Here is a 23,141-nt window from a genome sequence, read left to right as displayed (position 1 = left end):
GCAAATTGAGGAGCCATGTCATCAAGCCAGAAAACAGCAGGGCTTGGTAAAGCATGCCCTACCTATGGCCTGTCTGTATTAGCATGGTTTCATTAGAAAGCATGCTGGCCAGAACAGGGTGAACATTATTGCCACCAACACCTTCTCCTTTTCTTCATCAATTTCCTTTTGTCTCTCTCTCTCTCACACACAAAGCAAAGACATGTCTAAAATGATCAAATCATCTGAGCATAAAGGAGTGCAGGCGGTTTGCTGCCTTGACTCAAAGTTGTAAAGATCTTTGCCTTGGGTAGTTTAGAACCCAGCTAGGGCAACAAAGATCCTGGAAAGACAGTGAATTAAAAGATTCTGCTTATGCAAATAGAATTAATATGCATATTAATATTGCATTGCAAATATATTTAAGATTAAACTGCATCTGGTTCTTATCTAATTTGTTGGCTGTATATATTCCATAAGGTGAGAGAGGCTTAAAACTATTCATTAAAATGTATGTTTTTGCAATGTCCTAAAGTTATTATGTTCTTGAAAAAATGTTTACATATTCTGAGGCAAACTTTAATAAGTTCAATTCTATACATTCTGTTGAACCACATGCCTGTTATATAGGAATTGACAGATGAATAATAGAAATGGATTCTGCATGACATTCTGTTGCTTAGTGACTCATTTTCAACTTTGAAAAAATGACCCAGCTGGCCCAGTGGTTTGAAGACTTGACGTTACTTGCAGCTTACCTATAGATGTAAATTATGTATAGATAACTCCAATGAGTTCCTTATTAAAAACTTTTGTGAATAACTTTATTTCAAAGTAATTTTATTAAAAGTTTGAATAAAGGAATAAAAAATAATAGAAAATAAGAGGGGGGGAGAATTGCAAAAAAATAAATGTATAAAAACCTGCTTACCTTAACAAAATGACTCTTTGTGGCAAATATAAACAATTCCCTAATTTCTTCACCTCCTCTTAGCTAACAAATATAAAACTTTTCATCCCTGTTCATTCTCACTACACGTTACCCTGTGTGTAGATTGACATTCAGCTAAACCTTCCTATCCTTAAATAAACCTGTCCATGGATTTTGATGCTTTATTAAAGAACAGGATGAGGTGAAACAGCAATGCTAATGTATGTGGAATATGGATTTTGTCCTCTGAAGAATATGCATTATGGATTAGGCTAGATTCTTCTAGATGCTTCTGTTTCCTTGGATGCACCCTTTTATATTTTCCAGAATGAAGGATGATGATAGGATGGGTACTCTGTAGGGTCAAAATACTACTAAAATCAACTTTCTAAACAATGAAAGGTTTGTCTTTGACCACTAGATGGAGCTCAACACATATTACAGAATAATAATAGTATATACATATACAGTACAACTCTATGCTGGAGGCATGACAATCCCATAACCCTTTCTTAATAATAAGTAAATCAAATAAGTAACATTTCTCTCAATGTACAAAAGATTCAAACAAAGCTCTAAGATTTTAACATTAATATATATATATATTACTCAAGATTACACATTTTGCTTTTTAACCAAAAAAATCCTGTTTTAGAAGTCATGAAAAACAATATGAGACCACTTCTTTTTTACAGAAGGCAAGCCTCAATACACAACTTTCCAAATAACATCTTATCTTAAATATACACTCCATATCTCTACTGTGAACATTTAACAAACATAAAATAATTCCTAATAGTTTCCTAATATAGACTAAAAAATCTAAAGTTTAACATAGCAAAATAAATAAAAAATAAATAAACAAACTTTCCAAATGTTCTTAAAGAGACAGTTAAATGTAAAAACCAGTTTAAATACTACAAAATTATAAAATAACTATAAGGGAAGATATTACATCATAGATTCCTCCCCATTGCACCCTGTTATTAACACAGCTGCCTGCAATTTCTGCTGGTTCGAATCTCTCCAAGGCTCAAGGTTGACTCAGCCTTCCATCCTTTCTAAGGTAGGTGAAATGAGGACCCAGTTTGTGGGGGCAATAAGCTGACTTTGTATAAAATATACAAAAGAATGAAGGCTATTGCTTAAAGCATTGTAAGCCGCCCTGAGTCTCCGGAGAAGGGCGGCATATAAATCAAATTAAAAAAAAAAAAAAAAAAGATGGCTGCTGAAGGGTAAGAGACTTTATTTCTTTTGCAATCAGATATGCTTGCTGCCAGACACAGGGTGCTCTTTGGCAGTCTTGCCCCCTGGATTAATGGAAGCATTTAGGAATGACCCAAGACAATTTTTGGATGGCTGTGGGAATCTTGAAGATTGCAGCCCCTTGTGGGAGCAGATGGAAAGTCAATGATCTTTTTTACATCTCTTCCTACCAGCAATACGTTTTCATAAGCATGCCTGGGACTTTTAACTTCACTTTTTGAACTTCTTTTTATTTTTTATCTTTAAATGTTAATTGGCTGGCTGAATGTTGATTTATTTCAATCCCCTGCTGGATTTTATCTCTCTTTTTCTGCTATCTCTCTTTGATTTATATGGCTGGTCTTACCAACCTCTGTTTTTCCATGTGGAAACATGGCACCTGTGTTTGAATGGTAAAAGTGTTCATATTTGAATTATGTACCACTGATTATTCACTGAAGGGAATCTGCATTTTATTAACTTGCAAAAAGTCTTTGGATCAAAATAGTTAAAAAATACCCTCTCTGTTCTTTCTGCTTATTCCCTTATTCACTCACAGCACGGTAGAGTGGCACGCTGTGAGTGAAATCGAGTTGGCCATGCCCATTCAGTCACATGACTGATGCTGCAGATACAGGGCAATTTCCTACATACCATCTCCCCCCTGCCACCCTTGGGCTGACAAAATAAAAGCCCATCTAAAGATCAAGACTGCTTGCCGAGCCTGCCTGCTGAATGCAGGCCCCATTTTCCACCTCTATTGAGCTGTCTTGTCCATGCTGGATTGGGGTGGGGAGGGGCGAAAGCAAAAAAGCCTACTTGGCTACTCACCAGCATGATGACGAATCTCTTTTCTAGCTTGCTGGTTCGGGCATTGAGAGCTTGAGGAGTAGATCATTTGCCCTGAAGTCCATCTGCTGGTCTTCCAAGCCCGGCTCTGGCTGCAGCCGAACATCAGCCAATTTTCTTCCAGCGCTCGTTCAGGGAATCCCGGGAGCAGCAGCATATTACATGCTTTTCACTCCAAGCAGCCCAGACTGGAAAATGCATGGCTGGGGTGGAGAAGCAGTCCTACTTAAGAAGCTCCAAACCGTTGCTGCTGCTGCAAGCCTGGGTTCTCCGCACAAGCGCTGGAAGTCTGGTACTCCTTCCCCTCCCAGTCAGCCCATGTTCCCCTCTCGCTCCAGGCACCGATTCCCCCAGAGCTCCATGTGCGCAACCCCCCCCCCCCCCCAAAAAAAATCTGTTTCCCTCTATGACCGGCCTTGGAAAACCCTGCCCTCACAATCCGTCTCCCTTTCTTCCAGCGCTTCTTCAGGGAATCCCGGAAGCGGCAGCATATTGCATGCTTTTCACTCCAAACAGCCCGGACTGGAAAACGCATGGCTGTGGAGGAGGAGTGGTCCTTCTTAACAACCTCCAAACTTTTGCTGCTACTGCAAGCCCAGCTCTGGCTGCAGGCATGCAATTGTGAGGGTAGAATTTCAAAGGCCAGTCATAGAGGGAAACAGATGAGTTTGCCGGAGTACTGCAACCCCAGGCTTGCAGGAACAATTTGGAGCTTGTTAAGAAGGACTGCTCCTCCACAGCAAACATGCACACATCTTACAGCGCCAGGACCTTCTCTGAGGAGGCGGCGTGTGGGCGAGTCCCTCCGGTGCCATGAGGTGTGTAAGTGTTTGCTCTATGTGTATGTTTGAGGCCAAGAAGGAAGAGACGACTTGGCCAAACTTTTCTGCCTCCCTTCGCAGCGAAGCTGCTCGGAGGGCAGCCGCTGCAGCTTTATCCCTTTAGGTCCCCCCCTCCGCCACCTGGCTTCAGCTTATGGAGCGACTGGGACTGGGGAAGTCGAGCCCTTTTCCTTTGGCAGTGGTGGCCCTGCTTGGCTGCCTTTGTACAGGGCTGGACGGCAGGCAGCATCGAAGAACCTTAAAGGGACAGGCTGCCGCAGCTGCCTTCCAAGCAGCTTCTCTGTGAAGTTAGGCAGAAAAGTTTGGCCTTCTCTGCCTCAAACGTACACACAGAGCAAAGACGCACACACCTCATGGTACTGGGACCTTCTGCAGGAAGACAGCATGTGGACGAATCCCTCTGGTGCCGTGATATATGTGCGCATTTGCTTTGTGTGTACGTTTGAGGCTGAGAAGGAGATGACGACTTGGCAAAACTTTTCTGCCTAACTTCCCAGCGAAGCTGCTCGGAAGGCAGCTACGGCAACCTGTCCCTTTAAGGTACTTCAATGCTGCCCGTCATCTGGCCTCTGCAAAGGCAGCCAAGTGGGGCCACTGCTGCCAAAGAAAAAGGGCTCGACTCTTCCAGTCCCAGTCGCTCCGTAAGCTAAAGCCAGGTGGTGGGGGGAGGGGGATCATAAAGGGACAGGCTGCATTGGCTGCCTTCCGAGCAGCTTTGCTGTGAAGGGAGGCAGAAAAGTTCAGCCAAGTCATACTTTCCTTCTCAGCCTTAAACATACACACAGAGCAAACATGCCTACATCTCATGGTGCTGGAAGGACTTGCCCATATGCCGTCTCCTAGCAGAGTATACGCTTTAGGAGTATCCCATACAATTTGCAGGGAGGTCTCTTCTTTCCTGTTCTCTTTTTTTAAAAAGTCCAGTTCTTTTTCCATAGTTTGCATAAATTCCTTGTCTGGCAATATTGCTTGGTTCAATGTCCATCTCAATTTTCTCTTTTGTCCTTTCCATATAACTTTTACTGGATTGTGATCTGCCTAGATATTAGATTCTATTTCTATCTCTTGCACACATGCTTTCAATTCTGATGACATCTATACCATATCTATTCTTGAACCAGATTTATGTCTATTTGGGTAGAATGAGTATTGATTTTTTGGGGGGGGTGTTTCTCTCCATACATCTTGAATGCCTATTTCTTCCATTATTTTAAAGAAAGTTTTAGGGAGTGTTTTTCTAGCTTTTTTACCTGTTTCACTACTCTTATAATCAACTTCTGCATCTACGATTGCATTGAAATTTCCTACCACACAAATATTTTCATATTCCAATTCTATAATTTTCTTATGGAGTTCTCCGTAAAACTCTTCTTGTTTATTGTTTGGTGCATATATCACTATCAACAATATCTGCTTATGCTCCATTGTTACCTCCACCATCAATATTCTCCCATCTTCATCTGCGAAAATTTGTCTAGCATTTATTGTTTCTTTAATATATAAAGCCACACCCCTTTTATTTTGCTGTGCTAATGAGAAATATAGTTTCCCAATTTTGGGATATTCCAATAATTTACTGTGTTGTTTTTTAATGTGGACCTCTTGAAGACAATTCAAATCTAGTTTTAACTTTTCTAATTTATTAAAAATCCTTTTCTTTTTCATAGGTGAATTCAGTCCATTTATATTAATTGATAGTAATTTTGTTTCTTCTTCCATCATTTACTTGTAGATAAGTTTTGTTGTTTTAGTTGTTCTTATTTCTCTCTGTTATTTTGCTCTTGCTCATTCACGTTCTCTTCTTTCCTTTTGCTCTGTTTCAGTTTCCTCTTGTTGTGTCCTTGCCTCTCCTAATGGTTCCTCTTGTTTTTCGTCATTTATTTCCTCTCTTCTCCCTTTTTCCTCATATGATGCAAAATACTGGTCATAGAATTGCTCTGCTTTGTTTATTGTATCCAGACTAGGTCTTTTTTCCATCCGGGTCACCAATATTCCCTCGGATATCAGCCATCTGAAGTTTACTCCATGCTTAATTAGCTGTCAAAAATTGGTATTGTTTCCTTGTGTCTCTTACTCTTCTGGGTATCTGTTTCAGGAGTACTCTCTCTCCCTTTATATTTCAATGTATCATCTCTTGCTCTTTGAAGCATTTCCGCTCTTATTGCCTTCTTTGAGAATCTCACATGCACCTCTCTGGGGAGTTTATTCCTTCTCGCGTAGCTTGTATATATTCTAAATATTTCATCTATTCCAGTGAACATTTCCTGTTTGCTCACCTCCAACACATTCGCCAACAACTGCCATCTTTTCAGCAAGACCTTCTCCTTTTTTCTCCTCAATATTCTGAAATCTCAAAAATATACTGCTCTATCCATCTCCAGCATGATTATGTACTGTTCAAGATCCTTGTCTACCTGCGTAGGTCTATAGTCCATCTCTTCCACCTTCTTATCTGTTTGTTCTGTTTCCTCTTCTACTTTCTGAATCCATTGTTCATTTTTAGTAATTATTTGCTGGATGTTATCCATTTTATTCTCCATCTTTTGCATTCTTTCTGTCATGTCATCATGATTCTTGATTATGGCTTCTTGTAGTAATTGGAACATTGATTTCATTTCTGCCTGGAAGGTATTCAATTTTTCTTGCTGCAATATACTGACTAATGAGCGTTGACTCGCTGAGCTGATGTTGCTGCTGATGGCGCAGATGTGTTTTCCCCCCCTATTTCGCTTAAATTTGTATTACTTGTCATTTTGATTATTTTAGGCAATAAGATATTTATATATCTTTAGATAAGTAAAATATTTAGTAGAAACTATCAATAATAAATCAAATGGTACTTCACAATACCCAGTTTACAGAATAAATCCCAAAACAATCCACCACAAAATTTCCTTTCTTATCCCCTCTTCTTATTTTCAGTCTACAAGTAGTTAGTTAGTTAGTTAGTTTATTACATTTATATACCGCCCTTCTCCCAAGGGACTCAGGGCGGTGAACAGCCATGGTAAAAACAATATACAACAAAAATTAAAAGCTTATTAAAATAATTCAATCATTCGGCCAAATTTAAAACATCCAACTAAAATCATTTTAAAACCCCTATCAAAACCCAATTTAAAAAACCTTTATCCTGCCAGACCAGCTTGCTGGAATAATAGGGTCTTCAGAGCGCGACGGAAGGCGAGGTCGGGGATCCTTCATATGTCCGGGGGCAGTTCATTCCATAGGACCGGGGCCCCCACAGAGAAGGCTCTCCCCCTGGGGATCGCCAGCCTACACTGTTTGGCTGACGGCATGCTGAGGAGGTCCTCTCTGTGGGAGCATATTGGTCGGTGGGAAGCAATCAGTGGCAGAATGCGGTCCTGTAGGTAACCAGGTCCTAAGCCATGGAGTGCTTTAAAGGTGGTAATCAACATCTTGAAGCGCACCCGGAAGACCACCGGGAGCCAGTGCAGCTCGCGCAAGATGGGTGTTACATGGGACCGACGAGTCGCCTCCATTATTACTCGCGCGGCTGCATTCTGGACCAGCTGGAGCCTCTGGGTGCTCCTCAAGGGGAGCCCCATGTAGAGAGCATTACAATAGTCCAGCCGGGAAGTGACGAGGGCGTGAGTGACTGTGCGCAGGGCGTCCCGATCCAGAAAGGGACGCAACTAGGAGATCAGGCGAACTTGATAAAAAGTCCCCCTGGCCACGTCCGTCATATGATCCTCCAAGGACAGCTGTGAATCCAGGAGGATGCCCAAGTTGCGAGCCCTCTCTGAGGGGGTTAAGATCTCATCCCCAATAGCCAGCGATGGTGTCAGCTGGCTATATTGGGCCGTCGGGAGCCACAGCCACTCAGTCTTGGAGGGGTTGAGTCTGAGCCTGTTCCTCCCCATCCAGATCCACACGGCCTCCAGGCAGCGGGACATCACATCAAGGGCATCATTGGGGTGGCCTGGGGTTGAAATGTACAACTGCATGTCATCGGCATACAGTTGACACTTCACCCCAAAGCCACAGATGATCTCACCCAGCGACTTCACATAAATGTTGAACAGAAGGGGCGAGAGGACTGACCCTTGCAGCACCCCACAAGTGAGGAATCTCGAGGTCGACCTCTGTCCCCCTGTCAACACAAACCACGTATGGTCAGAGAGGAAGGAGGAGAACCACCGTAGCACGGTGCCCCCCACTCCCATCCCCTCTAGCCGACACAGCCTGATACCATGATCAATGGTATCAAAAGCCGCTGAGAGATCTAGGAGGACCAGGACATAGGATCAACCCCTGTCCCGGGCCCTCCAGAGATCATCAACCAATGCGATCAATGCCGTTTCTGTGCTGTAACCTGCCCTGAATCCCGACTGGCACAGATCTAGATAGACAGCTTCGTCCAAGAATCGAGGAAGTTGTCCCGCCACCACACTCTCAACAACCTTCGCCGCGAAGCGGAGGTTGGAGACAGGACGATAGTTAGCTAATACAGCCAGATCCAGGGAAGGCTTCTTGAGGAGGGGCCTCACCACCGCCTCTTTCAGGGCAGATGGGAAGACACCGTCACTCAATGAAGCGTTGGTAATCTCCTGAAACCAGCCTCGTGTAACCTCCCGGGAGGCCAGCACCAACCAGGAGGGACACGGGTCCAGTAAACATGTGGTAGCATTAAGCCTCCCCAAAATCCTGACCACGTCCTCAGGAGTCACATGGTCAAACTCTTCCCAGGTGACACTCTCAAGACTCACCTCCGTCATCCCATCCGAGGCTATCCAATCGGAGTCCAGGCCGGTCTGAATCTGAGCAATTTTATCATGCAGGAATTGTCCAAAATCCTCAGCTCTACCCTGCAAGGGATCCTCCCTCGCTCCCACCCATAGGAGAGAGCGGGTCACCCTAAACAGGGTGGCTGGGCGGTTCTCTGCAGATTTTTTTTTTTAATTTGATTTATATGCTGCCCTTCTCCGGAGACTCAGGGCAGCTTACAATGCGCTAAGCAATAGCCTTCATCCTTTTGTATATTTATACAAAGTCAGCTTATTGCCCCCACAACTGGGTCCTCAATTTACCTATCTTAGAAAAGATGGAAGGCTGAGTCAACCTTGAGCCTGGCGAGATGCAATAAGAGTGGAAAAATAGTTGGATTTCGCCACTCTTATCGCCACTAGGTAGGTCTTGATATAAGACCTCACCAGTGTCCGGTCAGATTCGGTGCGGCTAGACCTCCAATTGCTCTCTAGGCATCTTTTCCGGTGTTTCATCTCCCTCAGCCCCTCAGAGAACCAAGGAGCTGGTTGAGATTGGCACCGAGTCACATGCTGCAAAGGCGCGACGCGGTCCAACGCTCCAGCAGCCGCCCTATCCCAGGCGGCCACCAGTTCCTCAGCCGAGTCGTGAGTCAGAGTCTCTGGGAATGGCCCAAGCTCCGTCAGGGACCTCTCAGGGTCCATCAGGCGCCTGGGATGGAACCACCTGGTCGGTTCCGTCTCCCTGCGACGAGGGGAAGTGGTTCGAAAGGTAGCTGAAGGTAACTTCACACTCTTTACTGTTAGGGTTCATAAAGCCAAAATATCCAAAAAAGGTTGACCTCTTTTTAATAAATTTGTAATCTACAAAGGCCCACCAAACCCCAATATTGTGCCAAACACATAAGTCACCAAATAGGAGAGTGTGTGATCCTGTTGCGAACCGGTAGTAAAGTTAAGTAGAACCCACCCCTACTTCATATCCATTTTAGGCAAATCCAACAAAATATCAATAAATGCAGAATGTATCACACAGTATCACAATATATCTCATTTCATCCATGATCAAATAACCCAACTTTATAGTCTTTTTCTCTCTTTTATATAGGATAGTCTTTTCCTGAAATCCATTCAGGTGATTGTTGATCCTTGTTACAAATTGTTTGACACATTAAACAATTTCTTTTATAAATCCAAGAACAAAACGTTCTTCCAATTTTTGTTAGAGATTATCATTTTTATTTCTTCGGTAATTTTTCCTTAATCCTCATCCAATGCATCTGATGACAGATTTTTATTCAAAATATACGTGTTTTTATCAAGTAAGTACATATTGCCGGGTATCTCATTCTGTGTTATTTTCATTTGGTAATAATGTTCTTTAGAAGACACAACATAGTTCCTTTCTTGGTGCTGGTCTCTACACAGTTCTTCCAACATGTCTCAAAATGATTTAGGACTCCAAACTCAAAAATGTTTTTTCTTTCCCATGGTCTTCTAGTCCAACCTTCAACTCAGACCAGGAGTTTTATATCATTCCTGTCAAATGGTTGTCCAATATTATTTTTGAAAACCTCCATGGGCGTACCCACAACCCTAGGTATTCTATTGATTAATCATTATCACTGTCAAAAAAAATTCCCCTTACTTCTAGGTTGGATCTCTCTCAGCTTCCATCCATTACTTCTTGTCCTGCCCTCTGTTGCCTTAGAGACTAAGCCAATCTCCTCATCTTTGTGATAGCCCCTCAAGTGCTGGAAGACAGTTATCATGTTCTCCCTAATCCTTTTCTTCAATAGGCTTGACATACCTAGCTCTCTCAAACTGTTCATCATGCGATTTACCCTCCAGACTCTTTATCATCTTTGTTGCTCTTTGCACAATTCCCAGGGTCTCAACTCATCAAATTTGCAGTGTCATCTGTCCCCTCATCTAGGTCATTTATGAAGATGTTGAAGAACACTGGCCCCAGAACAGAATGTTGAGATACTCTACTGCATTCCTCTCTCCGTGTAGCAGTTCCATTGAGGACTATCCACTGAGTGTGGTTGGTCAGCCAATTGCAAATTCTTCTGGTTGTGATACTATCTATTATTGTTCTATCTTAACAAGAAGTAGGTTGTGGTCTACTTTGTCAAATGCCTTGCAACAATACTATGTCCACAACATTCGCTGATCCACTAATTTAGTTACTTTGTCAAAAAAGGCAATAGAATTTGTCTGGCATGATTAGTGTCAACCACCCCACTAGATTAAACGGCAGAAGAAACTCCTAAGACTTTTTTTTACCGAGTATAATTTTATTGAAGATTCCATATGGGTATAGAAGTAGAAAAGCCAGTTCTAACAATTTCATGTGAAAACAGCATAGGAAAACTTTTCCCTTTTACCCTGGACGTCCCATTGTCCACTGTCCACCAATCATTTGCGCTCTCTTAGTTTTGGGAACAGTTTTCCCCAGCTGGTGACCTTGAAGTATTGGATCTGTCACAGGCTTCCAGTTGGCATACTTGCATTCCAAATTTCCCTCCCAAATCTCCCTTATATTCCAATGCCTTCCCTCCCACCTTTTGTTACAGTTGTCTGGTTGCAAGCAGGGTTGCATAGCGAGTCAACCATGACAATCAGATTTTAAGAAACCCATGCTGGCTTCTAGTAATTATTTTGTTTGTTTCTAGATGCTCACACATCTTCCATTTGGTTATTTTTTCCCCAGGATTTTCCTAGGTATTGATATCAAGCTGATTGGCCTATAATTTCCTGAATCCATTTTCCCCACCTTTTCATAGGCTGGAACCGCATCAGATTTTTTCAGTCCTCTGGTATTTCTCCTGTGCTGCTTTTGGGCTGTTTCCTGCTTTTGCCTAAAAACAAGGAGGAATTAAGTAGTTCTACTTTCTCCTTACTGCCTGTCATCTTCTTGCCATCTGCTCCCATTAGTGGACATATCATTTCCTTGACTTTCTTCTTGTTTCTTATATATTGAAAGAAACCTTATTATTTTTGGCATTAGTAGCTAGTTTTACCTCAATCTAAGCCTTAGTTTTGTCCTTCCTTGCAGATTCAGGCTATTTGTTGGCATTCTGCTTTAGTTATATCACCTCTCCATTTTTTATATTTGTCCTTTTTGTCCCTCAATTTTTCAGAAAGTTCTTTGTGCAACCATGCTGGTCTCATCTGGTGTCTTTTTCCCTCCCTTTGGCACTATTTTTTCTTGTTTCTTCTTTATCTCATTTTTCAGGGTCTCCCAAACATCTTAAACTGTTTTTCCTTTGGAATCCTTCTTGGAATCCTTCTTAGCTCTCTCTTAGGTTGTTGAAGTCAGCTCTCTTGAAGTCTAAAACACTGGTCTGACTTGGTTTAGTTACCTTTTCTTGCAATATGGTGAATTAAAATATGTCATGTTTGCTGTCTCCTGAAGTTCCTATAACTTCTACTCCCTCAACCATTTTGTCCCTATTAATAAGGATTAAGTTGAGTATAACTATCTTTCCAGTTTCCTCCTCAACCTTTTATATGAAAAGTTGTGAGCTAGGCATGTCAGCTCATAACTTTTGATTTGATATCCTGCTTCCAGCAGAATTGGTTTCCCAATTGATGTCAGAGTAGTTAAAATCCCCCATTACTACAGTGGTGTGTTTGCTGCATACCTCAGCTAACTGATTAGCAAAGGGTCCATTTATTTCCTCTGGCTGGTTGGGTGGCCTGTAGTACATATCTTTAGCAAAGTCAACTCTTTTACCTCTAATATTTACCCAAATACGTTCAAAAAGGTTTCATCCCTAGTATTGTGAATTTCTATGGAGGTGTAGTAATTCCTTACATGCAATGCAGTGACCCCCTTTTGCTGGATTTGTTGAACATATCCTTCTAGTTGTGTGTTCCAGCTACAATATCATGGTTGCCCTCATATACTAGAATTTCAAGTACTCCCAGTTTGTTCCTCATATTATAAGCATTGGTATATAGGCATTTGAGCCCTTTATACTTGTCCCTAGTTTTGTTTCCTGTATCTTCTGATACTTGTGAGCTCCTTCTTCACCTTTCTTCTTATCTGATTTGTGAATTAGTCCTATTAGTTGATCACACTCCCCCACCAATTTTAGTTTAAAAACCTTTAGATGAGCTGAGCTAGATGTTTCCCAAATACATTCTTGCTGGTCTTGCTATTTCTTGCTAGAAACTCTTCCTCTAAGTAGTGTAATCCATAATCTAGAAAGCCAAACCATCCTTTGAGCCAGCAATTTACTTCTAAAATCCTCTATTTCCCCATTGGATGTTGACTTTCAGTTGAAAGTATAGATGAGATCATCACCTGTGCTCCCATTCCATACTCTGGCTATCCTGCCTAGTTGCTCATAGTCCATTGAAATTGTTTTCAGGATCATTGTATCATTCATCCCAACGTGAAAGAGAAGAAAGAGATAATAATTGGTAGGCTTGATTATTTTGGTGTGCCTCTCCATCACATCTTTAATCTTTGCCTCTGAAAGACAATACCTTCCCTTAAGAATTTGTCTGGTCGACTTCCGGTTTCCTCGTCTTCGGCGACGGCGGTGCCCTTTGAAGGACCGCCAGCCCCGCCGCTTGTAGAGCCGCTTCGCGATCGAGAAGCGGCTCGAAAACTTCAAAATCCATAGGATTATTGAAGGAGAGATCGCAGGGCACAGGTCGAGCCCCTGTAACCCCCCAGGGAATTGTTTCTGGGGAGGAAACAGGCGCGGCTCCCTCCCAACCTGCTGAAGCTCCGGGCGGCGTGGGACGATTCTGCTTTTGCAGAACAAGCCGGCTGCAGGAAACATTCAAAGCGAAAGAAACCAACCTCAATAAGCAGCGAAAATTTACTTGGACTCTGAAACTCTGAATTGCAAGTATAGTGCTTTGCTGATTCTTTAACTTGAGAAAAAATGTGAATGAGTGAAAGTGATCTGAAAAAACGTGCTCGGCTTTAGAGTTAACGAGCCAGCGAGTGTGGATTGGTGAACTTATCTTGCTTTGTTACAAAGTTATCAAGTTGTTACAAAGGAAAAGGAACTTCCCTCTTCAGAAAAACTAGTCTACGTGGCAGGATGGCCTCAAAGAAGCAAGAAGGGAAGGCAACAGGGGGGGGATCCCCCACACATAAACATGCAACGCAGCTTCCCCCTGCTCAACAGTTACAGACTCAGAAAAAAGATTTTGATGTGGGAGATTTAAAAGAATTTATTTCTAAAGCTTTGGATGATAAATTTCAAAAATCCCAACAGGAGATAGATGATAAACTCCAAAAGTCTCAACAGGAAATTATGGAGGAAATTAATGAAATTAAAGACATGGTGAAACAGAATCAAAATAAGGTGACCAAAAAAATATCAGAGGTGGCATCTGGCCTTGCAGAATTTATTATTAAAGTTGATTCCAAAGTGGAAGAATTTAAATCAGAAGTCAATGTTAAGATGAAAGATAATGATTATAAAATTTCTGATGTTGATGATAAAATGCAGAGAGTTGAAAATGAAATTGTTATGATGCAATTCAGGGCAATGGAATTCGCAATAAGGCTTCGAGGGATCAGAGAAGATGACAGACAGGATTTGAGACAGGTCTGTGCTGAGGCTCTGGCTGTGATCTTAAAAATTAACCCTGATGTGGTTTTTTTCAAAATAGATAAAATCTACAGAGTGAATTCTTGGGTGGCCAGACAAAGACAATTGCCTAGAGATGTGGTCATATATTTTACGGACAGAGCAATAAGAAATGATATCCTGCAAAAATCTTCTCATACTACTGTGCAAGTGGGGGGTTCACAAATTGGAGTCTATAAAGAACTACCACCTAAAATGCTGAAAACCAGAAAAGATTTTGGCTTTCTTGTTAAAGAACTGCAAAATCAACAGATACCATTTCGGTGGGATGCCCCAACTGGTATAATTTTGAGATATAAGGGAGAAAGACATCGTTTGAATACCGTGGAGAAGGCGGAGCATTTTTATACTACTATCCTTAAAGAAAGAACACCATCTCCACGCACATCTACAGTTCTGGAGATTAAGGAGAGTGATAAGAAGCAACTTCAACAAGAATTGCAAGAACAGTCTAAGCAGGAACCAGAGGAAATGCAGGGCGCTGAAGGAGGTTTTTTGGATGAGCCTTTGTTGCTATCTTCTCCAATTTTGGACCCGATTCGGATGGTTGAAGTCAAGGATCAGCGTATAACTCGAGCTAAATCTAAGCAACTTAAAGAAAAGCAACAACAGGAAAGACAAGATAACAAGGGAGCTAAGAGTACTACACAAGAGACTGGAGCCATGGGGGGAGCGAGACCGAAGATTCTGGAAGATATTCGGTTATTCTGCTCTTTGCTCCAGAAAGATAAAGATGACGATTAAGTGCTTATCTTGGAATGTGAATGGGTTGAATTTAGCACAGAAAAGGAAGAAATTATTTGCATATTTGAAACAATTTAATAATGATATAATTTGTTTACAAGAAACGCATATCACAACTCAAGATCAAAAGTATTTGATAAATTCCAAATTAGGAACACATTTTATATCTTCAACTTCGCAAAAAAAGAACGGTGTGGTTATTTATGTAAATAAAAAGTTAATAGCTAAAGTTATAGAAGCAGATGAAGATGGAAGGTTTGTGGCAATTGAGTTGCCTACGGCAAATGGCCAAATTCTTCTGATTGGAATTTATGCTCCCAATCAACAACAGGACCATTTCTATAAAATGTTACATACTAAAATACTGCAATGGGACTACAGATCTATTTTAATTATGGGAGACTGGAATGGAGTAATTGATTCTAAATTAGATAAAAAGAGTTTGGCGAAGTCTAGGATTAGATTACCACAGACCTTTTTTGACATGAAAGAAGACTTGGAATTAAAAGATATTTGGAGAATACATAATCCAAATGAATTGGACTACACTTTTTTTTCTGATAGACACAGATCCTTCTCTAGGATTGACTTCATTTTGTTGTCAGATGATCTACTTATCAAGACAAAAAGAACAAAGATTTTTCCAAGAACTTTGACTGACCATAGCCCAGTATGGATAGAATTTGAGACAGGCAAGACTGAAAGACGTTCTTGGAGATTAAATGAGAACTTGTTCAGATATGAAAAAAATATAATAGAACTTAAAAAGCACTTGAAAGAATTTTTTGAAATAAATTTGAATAAAGGTACCCCAATTGAAATTGTGTGGGATGCAAGCAAAGCTTATATGAGAGGGGTGCTTATTTATATGAACTCTAAACATAGATTGGTTCGACAAAAGAAAAGATTAGAATTGGAAGCAGAAATAAAGAATAAAGAACAGTTACTTATTAAAAACCCAACAGATGAAAGAATACGTGGTGCTATAAAACTCTTGAAAGACCAATTTCAAATGCTTATGGCGGAACAAGTTGCAACAAATCTACAATATGCGAAGCATAATACATTTTGTAATGCCAATAAACCGGGCAGATGGTTGGCCTATACATTGAGAAAAAAACAGAGTATACGGACTATTGATAGTATTGATATTGGAGGGAAAGAAATTTTTCAACAAAAATTAATTAAAGAAGCTTTTGTGGACTATTACACTAAACTATATGCCAAAGAGGATGTGCAGAATGGACTTATAGAAAAATACTTAGATAATAAAAGAGTTACAAAAATCACTGACCAACAAAAGGAAAGAATGAATCATCCTATAACAGAGGAGGAGATAGCAGTAGCAATTAAACAATTAAAAACAGCTAAAGCTCCTGGAACGGATGGTTTGACTGCAGTGTATTATAAAACTTTGCAAGTAGAAATGGTGGAACAACTTAGAGATCTATTTTGTAATATACAACAAGGGGATAAAATACCCCCATCATAGACAACAGCTTATATATCTTTGATACCAAAAGAGCAAGCAGGTTCTAAAAAACCGGAGAATTATAGACCAATATCTCTTCTGAATACTGATTATAAAATTTATGCAAAAGTGTTAGCCAACAGGTTGATGCCAGTAATCCAAGAGGTGATTCATGATGATCAAGTGGGATTTATTGAGGGTAGATACATGAAGGACAATGTAAGGCAAGTAATAGATTTATTGGAATATCTTGAGAAAAATAAACAGATCCCTGCAGTGCTGGTTTTCTTGGATGCAGAGAAGGCCTTTGATAGAGTGGATTGGAATTTTCTACTAAAGACTTTAAAAAAGATGGACTTTGGGGATCAATTTATACAGGCGATTTCAGCAATTTATCAAGAGCAAAAGGCACAGATTATTATTAATGGAAGTTTGACAACAGAGTTTAAAATTGAAAAAGGAACAAGACAGGGATGTCCGCTGTCCCCACTTTTATTTATTTTATCACTAGAAGTCTTGTTAAATACAATACGGGACTCTAATATCTTGAAAGGTATAATGATAAGGCAAGAGGATTACAGAATAAAGGCATTTGCAGATGATCTGGTTGTTACCCTAACACAGCCAATGGAATCAATAATCCTGATGAAGGACATTATACAAGACTATGGTAAAGTGTCAGGCTTTAGGCTGAATCAAAAAAAAACTAAGATGTTAGTTAAAAATATGACACAAGATCGTAAACACGAGCTTGAAAGGAGGGCAGGTTTTGAGACTGTACCAAAGGTAAAATATCTAGGAGTTCAGGTTGCAGAAGCAAACACGAAATTGTTTCAAAATAATTACGAGGTGTTGTGGCGAGAGTTGCAAAAAGATATGGAGACTTGGAAAAAACTGCAGCTATCTCTACTTGGAAGAATAGCAGCAGTTAAGATGAACATTTTGCCGAGATTTCTTTTTTTGTTTCAAATGATTCCGGTGCTTAAAAGTGATAAACAACTGAAAGTGTGGCAAACTGGAGTGAATAAGTTTGTCTGGAACGAGAAAAAACCGAGAGTGAAATTGAAAATTATGCAAGATGTTCCAGAAAGGGGAGGTCTTAAACTTCCAAACCTACAGTTATATTATGATGCAGCAGCTTTGACTTTAACAAGTGATTGGTTTGGAAGGAAAAAGACTGGAATATTGAACATAGAAAGTTTTGATCTGGAATTTGGATGGCATGCTTACTTATTTTATGATAACAAAGTGGATAAAGTATTTAAAAGCCATATACTAAGAGATTCTTTGATGAGAGTTTGGAAGAAGCACCGACTCAAATGGGATTATAAATTACCGCTATGGCTGGATCTTGGTCATACTTTATGGAATACAAATATAATGTCACTCGGGGGGTTTTTATACAAAGAGGTTCTTTTTACAGATGCGGGCAGATGGCAGCTGAAAACATTACAGACACTGTTGGATGAAGGGATAAATTTAACTTGGTTACAATATAATCAATTGCAATTGAGATGGAAAGAGGATCAAAAAACTGGTATTATGTTACATGAGGAAGAATTGGTTAGACATATAAAAGAGAAAGGTCCAATGCATATTAAAAGGCTTTATAATGTTTTGCTAGAAAGGGATTCAGAAACTGAATTAGTCAAAGATTGTATGATTAAGTGGGCACAAAATTTTGAAGAACCAGTGATGTTGGAAACATGGGAAAAAATTTGGGTTCAGAATGTAAAATTTACACAGTCGCAAAATTTGAGGGAAAATTTTTATAAAATGTTTTATAGATGGCATTTAGATCCCAAAAAATTGTCGTGTATGTACCCTAATGCTCAGCCAAAATGTTGGAGATGTGACTGTTTAGATGCTACATATTATCATGTTTGGTGGACTTGTAGGAAAGTTAAGGCTTTTTGGATAAAAATTTGGTGGGTTATGCAGAATGTGTTAAAGAAAAAAATTCATTTTTCTCCACAATTGTTGTTACTGGGTATAGTTAAGGGTTTTACATTGGGTGAAACAAAGTTGATATTGTATATGATAACAGCAGCAAGACTATTGATAGGTAAATACTGGAAAAATGAAGCTTTGCCCACTATCGAGGAATGGACTATGAAGATGGCCAGTTTTGCAGAGATGGCAAAGATTTCAGCATATCTAAAAGACTGTTCACAAGAGACTTATGAATGGGAATGGAGAAAGTGGATAGATTATGTTCAGAACAAATACCAAACTAGGAAGTATCAAATAGCTTTTATTTGAAAATGATATATTAAGATAGAAATATGTTAATGTAATGAAGATAAAAAAGAAAATTAAGGGGGAGGGAGGGGTTCAAGTTTTATATAAGTTTTATATAAAGGGTTTTTTTTTTCATTTGATATGAGTATACTGTGTGGAAGTCCGGGGGGAGGGGAGGGTTAGGGAGGTTGGGAAGGTTGGGGTGGGTTGAGGGGGGGGGGGAAAGGGGTGAAAATGTAATTGTAAAACTTTTGCAATAAAAAAAAAAAAGAATTTGTCTGGTCTACAAATTGTTGACTCTGTTCCTTTAAGTGGTGAATCTCCAATCACCAACACACACCTTTTTTCCTTTCGGGAAATCTGAGCTACTTTCTTTCTTGTCACTGGTACATTTGGCAAAGTTTTTTCTTCAGGTGTCTGCAAGTTTCCTTCCTGGGGTAGGAAGTATGGGTATATCTGGAGTTTTAGTGGCTTGGCTTACCTCCAGAGTCTTCACTTTTTTCTCATGTAATCTAACCAGTATATACTTATGGCAAGTATAATTTGAGTTACACTTTAAATTAAGTAATTTATTTATTTATTATTTATTTATTTATTTATTCAATTTCTATACCGCCTTTCTCCCGAAGGACTCAGGGCGGTGAACAGTTAAAATAACATACATATAAAATGTGAATATAAGATGATTAAGCCAATTTGGTTCATCGGTTAAGAATTTGCAGCATAAAGATTTAGAACAATTAGAAGAGATTTATGCCAGCCCGGCTTGGTGAAATAGAAAGGTCTTAAGTGCACGACGGAAAGTACGAAGATCTGGGATCATTCATATCCCTGGGGGTAACCTGTTCCAAAGGGTAGGTGCCCCCACAGAAAAGGTTCTTTCTCTGGGAACCACCAGTCGACATTGCTTTAGTGATGGCACCTTGAGGAGGCCCACCCTGTGGGAGCGTGCTGGTTGGTGGGAGGTTATTGGTTGCAGAAGGTGGTCTCGTAACTACCCAGGTCCTAAACCATGGATCACTTTAAAGATAAGAACCAACACCTTGAAGCGCACTCGGAAGACCACCAGGCCAGTGCAGCTCGCGTAGGAGAGGTGTTACATGTGAGCGCCATGTCGCTCCCAATATCACCCGCGCAGCTGCATTCTGGACCAGTTGGAGCCTCCGCGTGCACCTCAAGGGGAGCCCCATGTAGAGAGTAGTCCAGACGGGAAGTGATGAGGGCATGAGTGACTGTGCGTAAGGAGTCCCGATCTAGAAAGGGTCGCAACTGGCGAATCAGGCGAACCTGATAGAAAGCTCCCCTGGCCACGGCTTAAATTGTAATTTAAGTTACAATTTTAGGAAAATGAACCACCATAAGGAGAAACAGCTTGGGCAATCTCACATACCATGTTTCTCCAAAAAGAAGGCCGGGTCTTATTTTCTTTTGACCCCCGATAAAACGGCTAGGCCTTCTTTTTGGAGGATTCTAATTATTGACTCACTTCGCAGTGGTGGCACTGACAGCCCTGCCCAGCAGGAGCCCACTGCTGGCCCACTTCTTCTGCAGCTGCTTGCCACCACTCACATGCATCGCCCCGGCCTCCATTCCGGAAGGCATCTGAAGTTGAAATGGAGGCTGGGGCAATATGTGCGAGTAGCGGCAAGCGGCCCCAGAAGAAGCAACCACAGAAGAAGGCGAGGCAGGTGTTAGGGTGCCTGGTAAGTAGGGTAGCTCCACCCCCATCTCCACCCTAGCTTATTTTTTACCTGTGTGCCTTGCCCCACCCCCTGCACTCCAGGGTGGGCAGGGTCTTAATTAGGGCTAATTTTAATCAGTGGGACTTAATTTGATTGCATGCGCTCAAAAACGTGATAGGGCTTTTTTTCAAGGTGGGTTATCTTTTTGAAGAAACACAGTAATTAATCCAGAGAGATCAAAGGGAGTTGATCTGCTTTGGCTCCTAGTCCAAAGCTGCAAATTGTCATCTCCTTTTTTCTGCGGGACAGTCTTCAGTTGGGTTACACAAAGAAACACATAAACATGTATTGTTGCATTGTTTTCCTCCTCTTTTTTATTGTTCTTTATTTTTTCTTTTTTATTTAAAAGCATTAATATTTCTATGAGCATTTAATTATTCATAATTTAATCTTCATTAAGCACAGCACTTGCTGTTTACTACTAGGCAGGTGAGGATATCTCATACTTCATGTTTCCCCATGGTTTCTTGTCTCCAATTACAGATACTGGTTTGGGAGATTCTTTGTGTTCCAGTCCAAGTATATCTAGCAATACGAGTCCTAAACTGGAGCCACCTCCTTCCCTTCATGCAAACAGAAAAAAGCATCGAAGGAAGAAAAGCACTAGCAATGTTAAAGCTGAAGGTATCTCAGGAACTGCTGAAGGTATCTATTTTATGTTATCATTGAAGCTCACTCTTTATGCTAACTTAACACATTAAGTGATGGAGGAATTTTTACTTACATTTGAATTGGGCTTGATTTTTATCATGCTACTTGCCTGCCATTACATCCTGGGGCAACAACAACAACAAATATTGTCCTCCCTGTATTTTTTTTAAGAAACAAGCCAACTTCTAAATGGAAGTGGATGCTTTCATCTATAATCTTTAAGAATTAAAACTACTTCCATGTCTACTTTATTCTCATGAATTAAGTGAAAATAAATTATTTAGTACAACTGATAGAAGGATGGAACTTCATCTTGAATTTTTGTGATTTTATGCCAAATATTATTTTTTTTGCTACATCACCTTTTCCTTTACAATATGTAGGCTATGTGAATTTTGTAACTGGAAATAGATTTTTTTTTGCAAATTTTTCTATAGTTGATATTTTTCATTTGGTGCAATAGGAAGTGCATTTGAGGCAACACAGAGATTACAATGAATTAATATTTTAAATTGCATTTGGAAGAAACAAATAAATGCCTTTTCAGGATTGGACAAATGAATCAGTACTGGTGCCTATTAGAATGTGAGAATCAGTATTTTATAGTCAACATTTAATAGTGATACTGACCTGTATTTTTTTATCTGTTGATGGTTTGTGTCTTCTTTTGGTATTAGTGTGATGTATGCTTCTGACCAAGATTTAGGTAGTTTGGCCTCTGATAGTGCATCATTATATACTTCCAGCAATACAGGTTCTAACAGTTCTTGTATGATTTTGTCTAATTCTGAAGGGAGTCTGTCTGGGCTAGGAGTTTTTTTTTTTTTTTTTTTATTCTTAACTGCCTCAGTTATTTCCACTATTGTTATTCTTTCATTTAATATCGTTCTCATTGTATCTGTTATTTTGGTTAGACCAGCTTTTTCTAAATATTGTTTAGTGATATCCTCTGATATATTTTCTTGGCTATATAGGTTCCTAAAGAATTCCTGAGTTATATTCTTTTTATCTTCATTCTGATGATGAAGGATTCCCTTCTCATCCTGTAATTGGTGTATTATTTTCTTCTCTTTTTCCTTTTTTAGCTTTGTAAGCTAACCATCTCCCTGGCTTATTTGCACACTCAAAAAAATTTTGCTTTGCCATTTTAACTTTTTGTGCCATTTCTTCTTGTTCCGTTAGATTTAGTCTGTATTTTATTAAGTCCCTTTTTTCTTTTCTTTTATTTTTTGGGAGTTCTTTCTGTAGATCTAATTCCAGTTTTTGAGTTTATCCTGTAGCATATTTTGTGTTGTTTCACCTATATTTTATATTTTGCTGTATATTCACCTCCGTAATCTCAGAAAGATTAAAAAGATTCTTAAATGAATTTATACATCTGGACCAGAATGGTTTTTTACCGAAAAGACAGCTGAAAAACAATATGAGAACTATCATGAATGTCCTGGAGTCAGTGGTGGAATTCATTTTTTTTGTTTACTACCGGTTCTGTGGGTGTGGTTTGGTGGGCGTGGTGTGGTGTGGCTTGGTGGCCATGGCAGGGGAAGGATACTGCAAAATCCCCATTCCCACCCCACTCTGGGGCCAGCCAGAGGTGGTATTTGCCAGTTCTCCGAACTACTCAAAATTTCTTCTACTGGTTCTCCAATACCTGTCAGAACCTACTGAATGGCACCACTGCCTGGTGGTGTTCTATGAAGCACATTCCGGAAAACAATTAGCATTGATTTTTTTTTAGATGCACAAAAAGCATTCGACAATTTGAGTTTGCAGTTTATGACATTACAGCTAAAATTATAAACGTTGGGAAGAAATTTGAAAAGATGGTGCAAACAATATGTTCTAATCAAATGGGAAAGGTGATAATAAATGGAGAGACAACAGACAAATTCAATATAAACAAGGGGGTAGGACCTCACCTCTATTATTCATCTTAACCCTAGAAGTGCTACTTGGACAGATTAGACAAGACCAAGAAATAAAAGGTCTTAAAAATAAAAAAGGAACAATATAAAATGCAAGCATTTGCAGACAATTTGGTTTTCATTTTGGAAGAACCATTGGAAACAGGACCCATATTAGTCAAGAAAATAAA

At 40.0% G+C, this 23,141-nt stretch overlaps 1 protein-coding gene across 1 annotated transcript in view; it reads left to right on the top strand.

Moving 5' to 3' along the window:
• AGAP1 (ArfGAP with GTPase domain, ankyrin repeat and PH domain 1) overlaps positions 1–23,141 on the top strand; it is a 1,179,374-nt gene that overhangs the window by 794,943 nt on the left and 361,290 nt on the right. The window contains 1 exon segment of the mRNA XM_070933411.1: positions 20,879–21,040. Within this exon segment, the coding sequence (XP_070789512.1) occupies positions 20,879–21,040 (162 nt within the window).

Source organism: Pituophis catenifer, unplaced genomic scaffold (assembly GCF_029215685.1).
Source record: "Pituophis catenifer annectens isolate HBS135680 unplaced genomic scaffold, rPitCat1.0.hap2 SCAF_1, whole genome shotgun sequence".
Classification (NCBI taxonomy): domain Eukaryota; kingdom Metazoa; phylum Chordata; class Lepidosauria; order Squamata; family Colubridae; genus Pituophis; species Pituophis catenifer.
The sequence above is the reverse complement of the archived record's forward strand: the minus strand, read 5'-3'. Positions and strand labels throughout refer to the sequence as shown.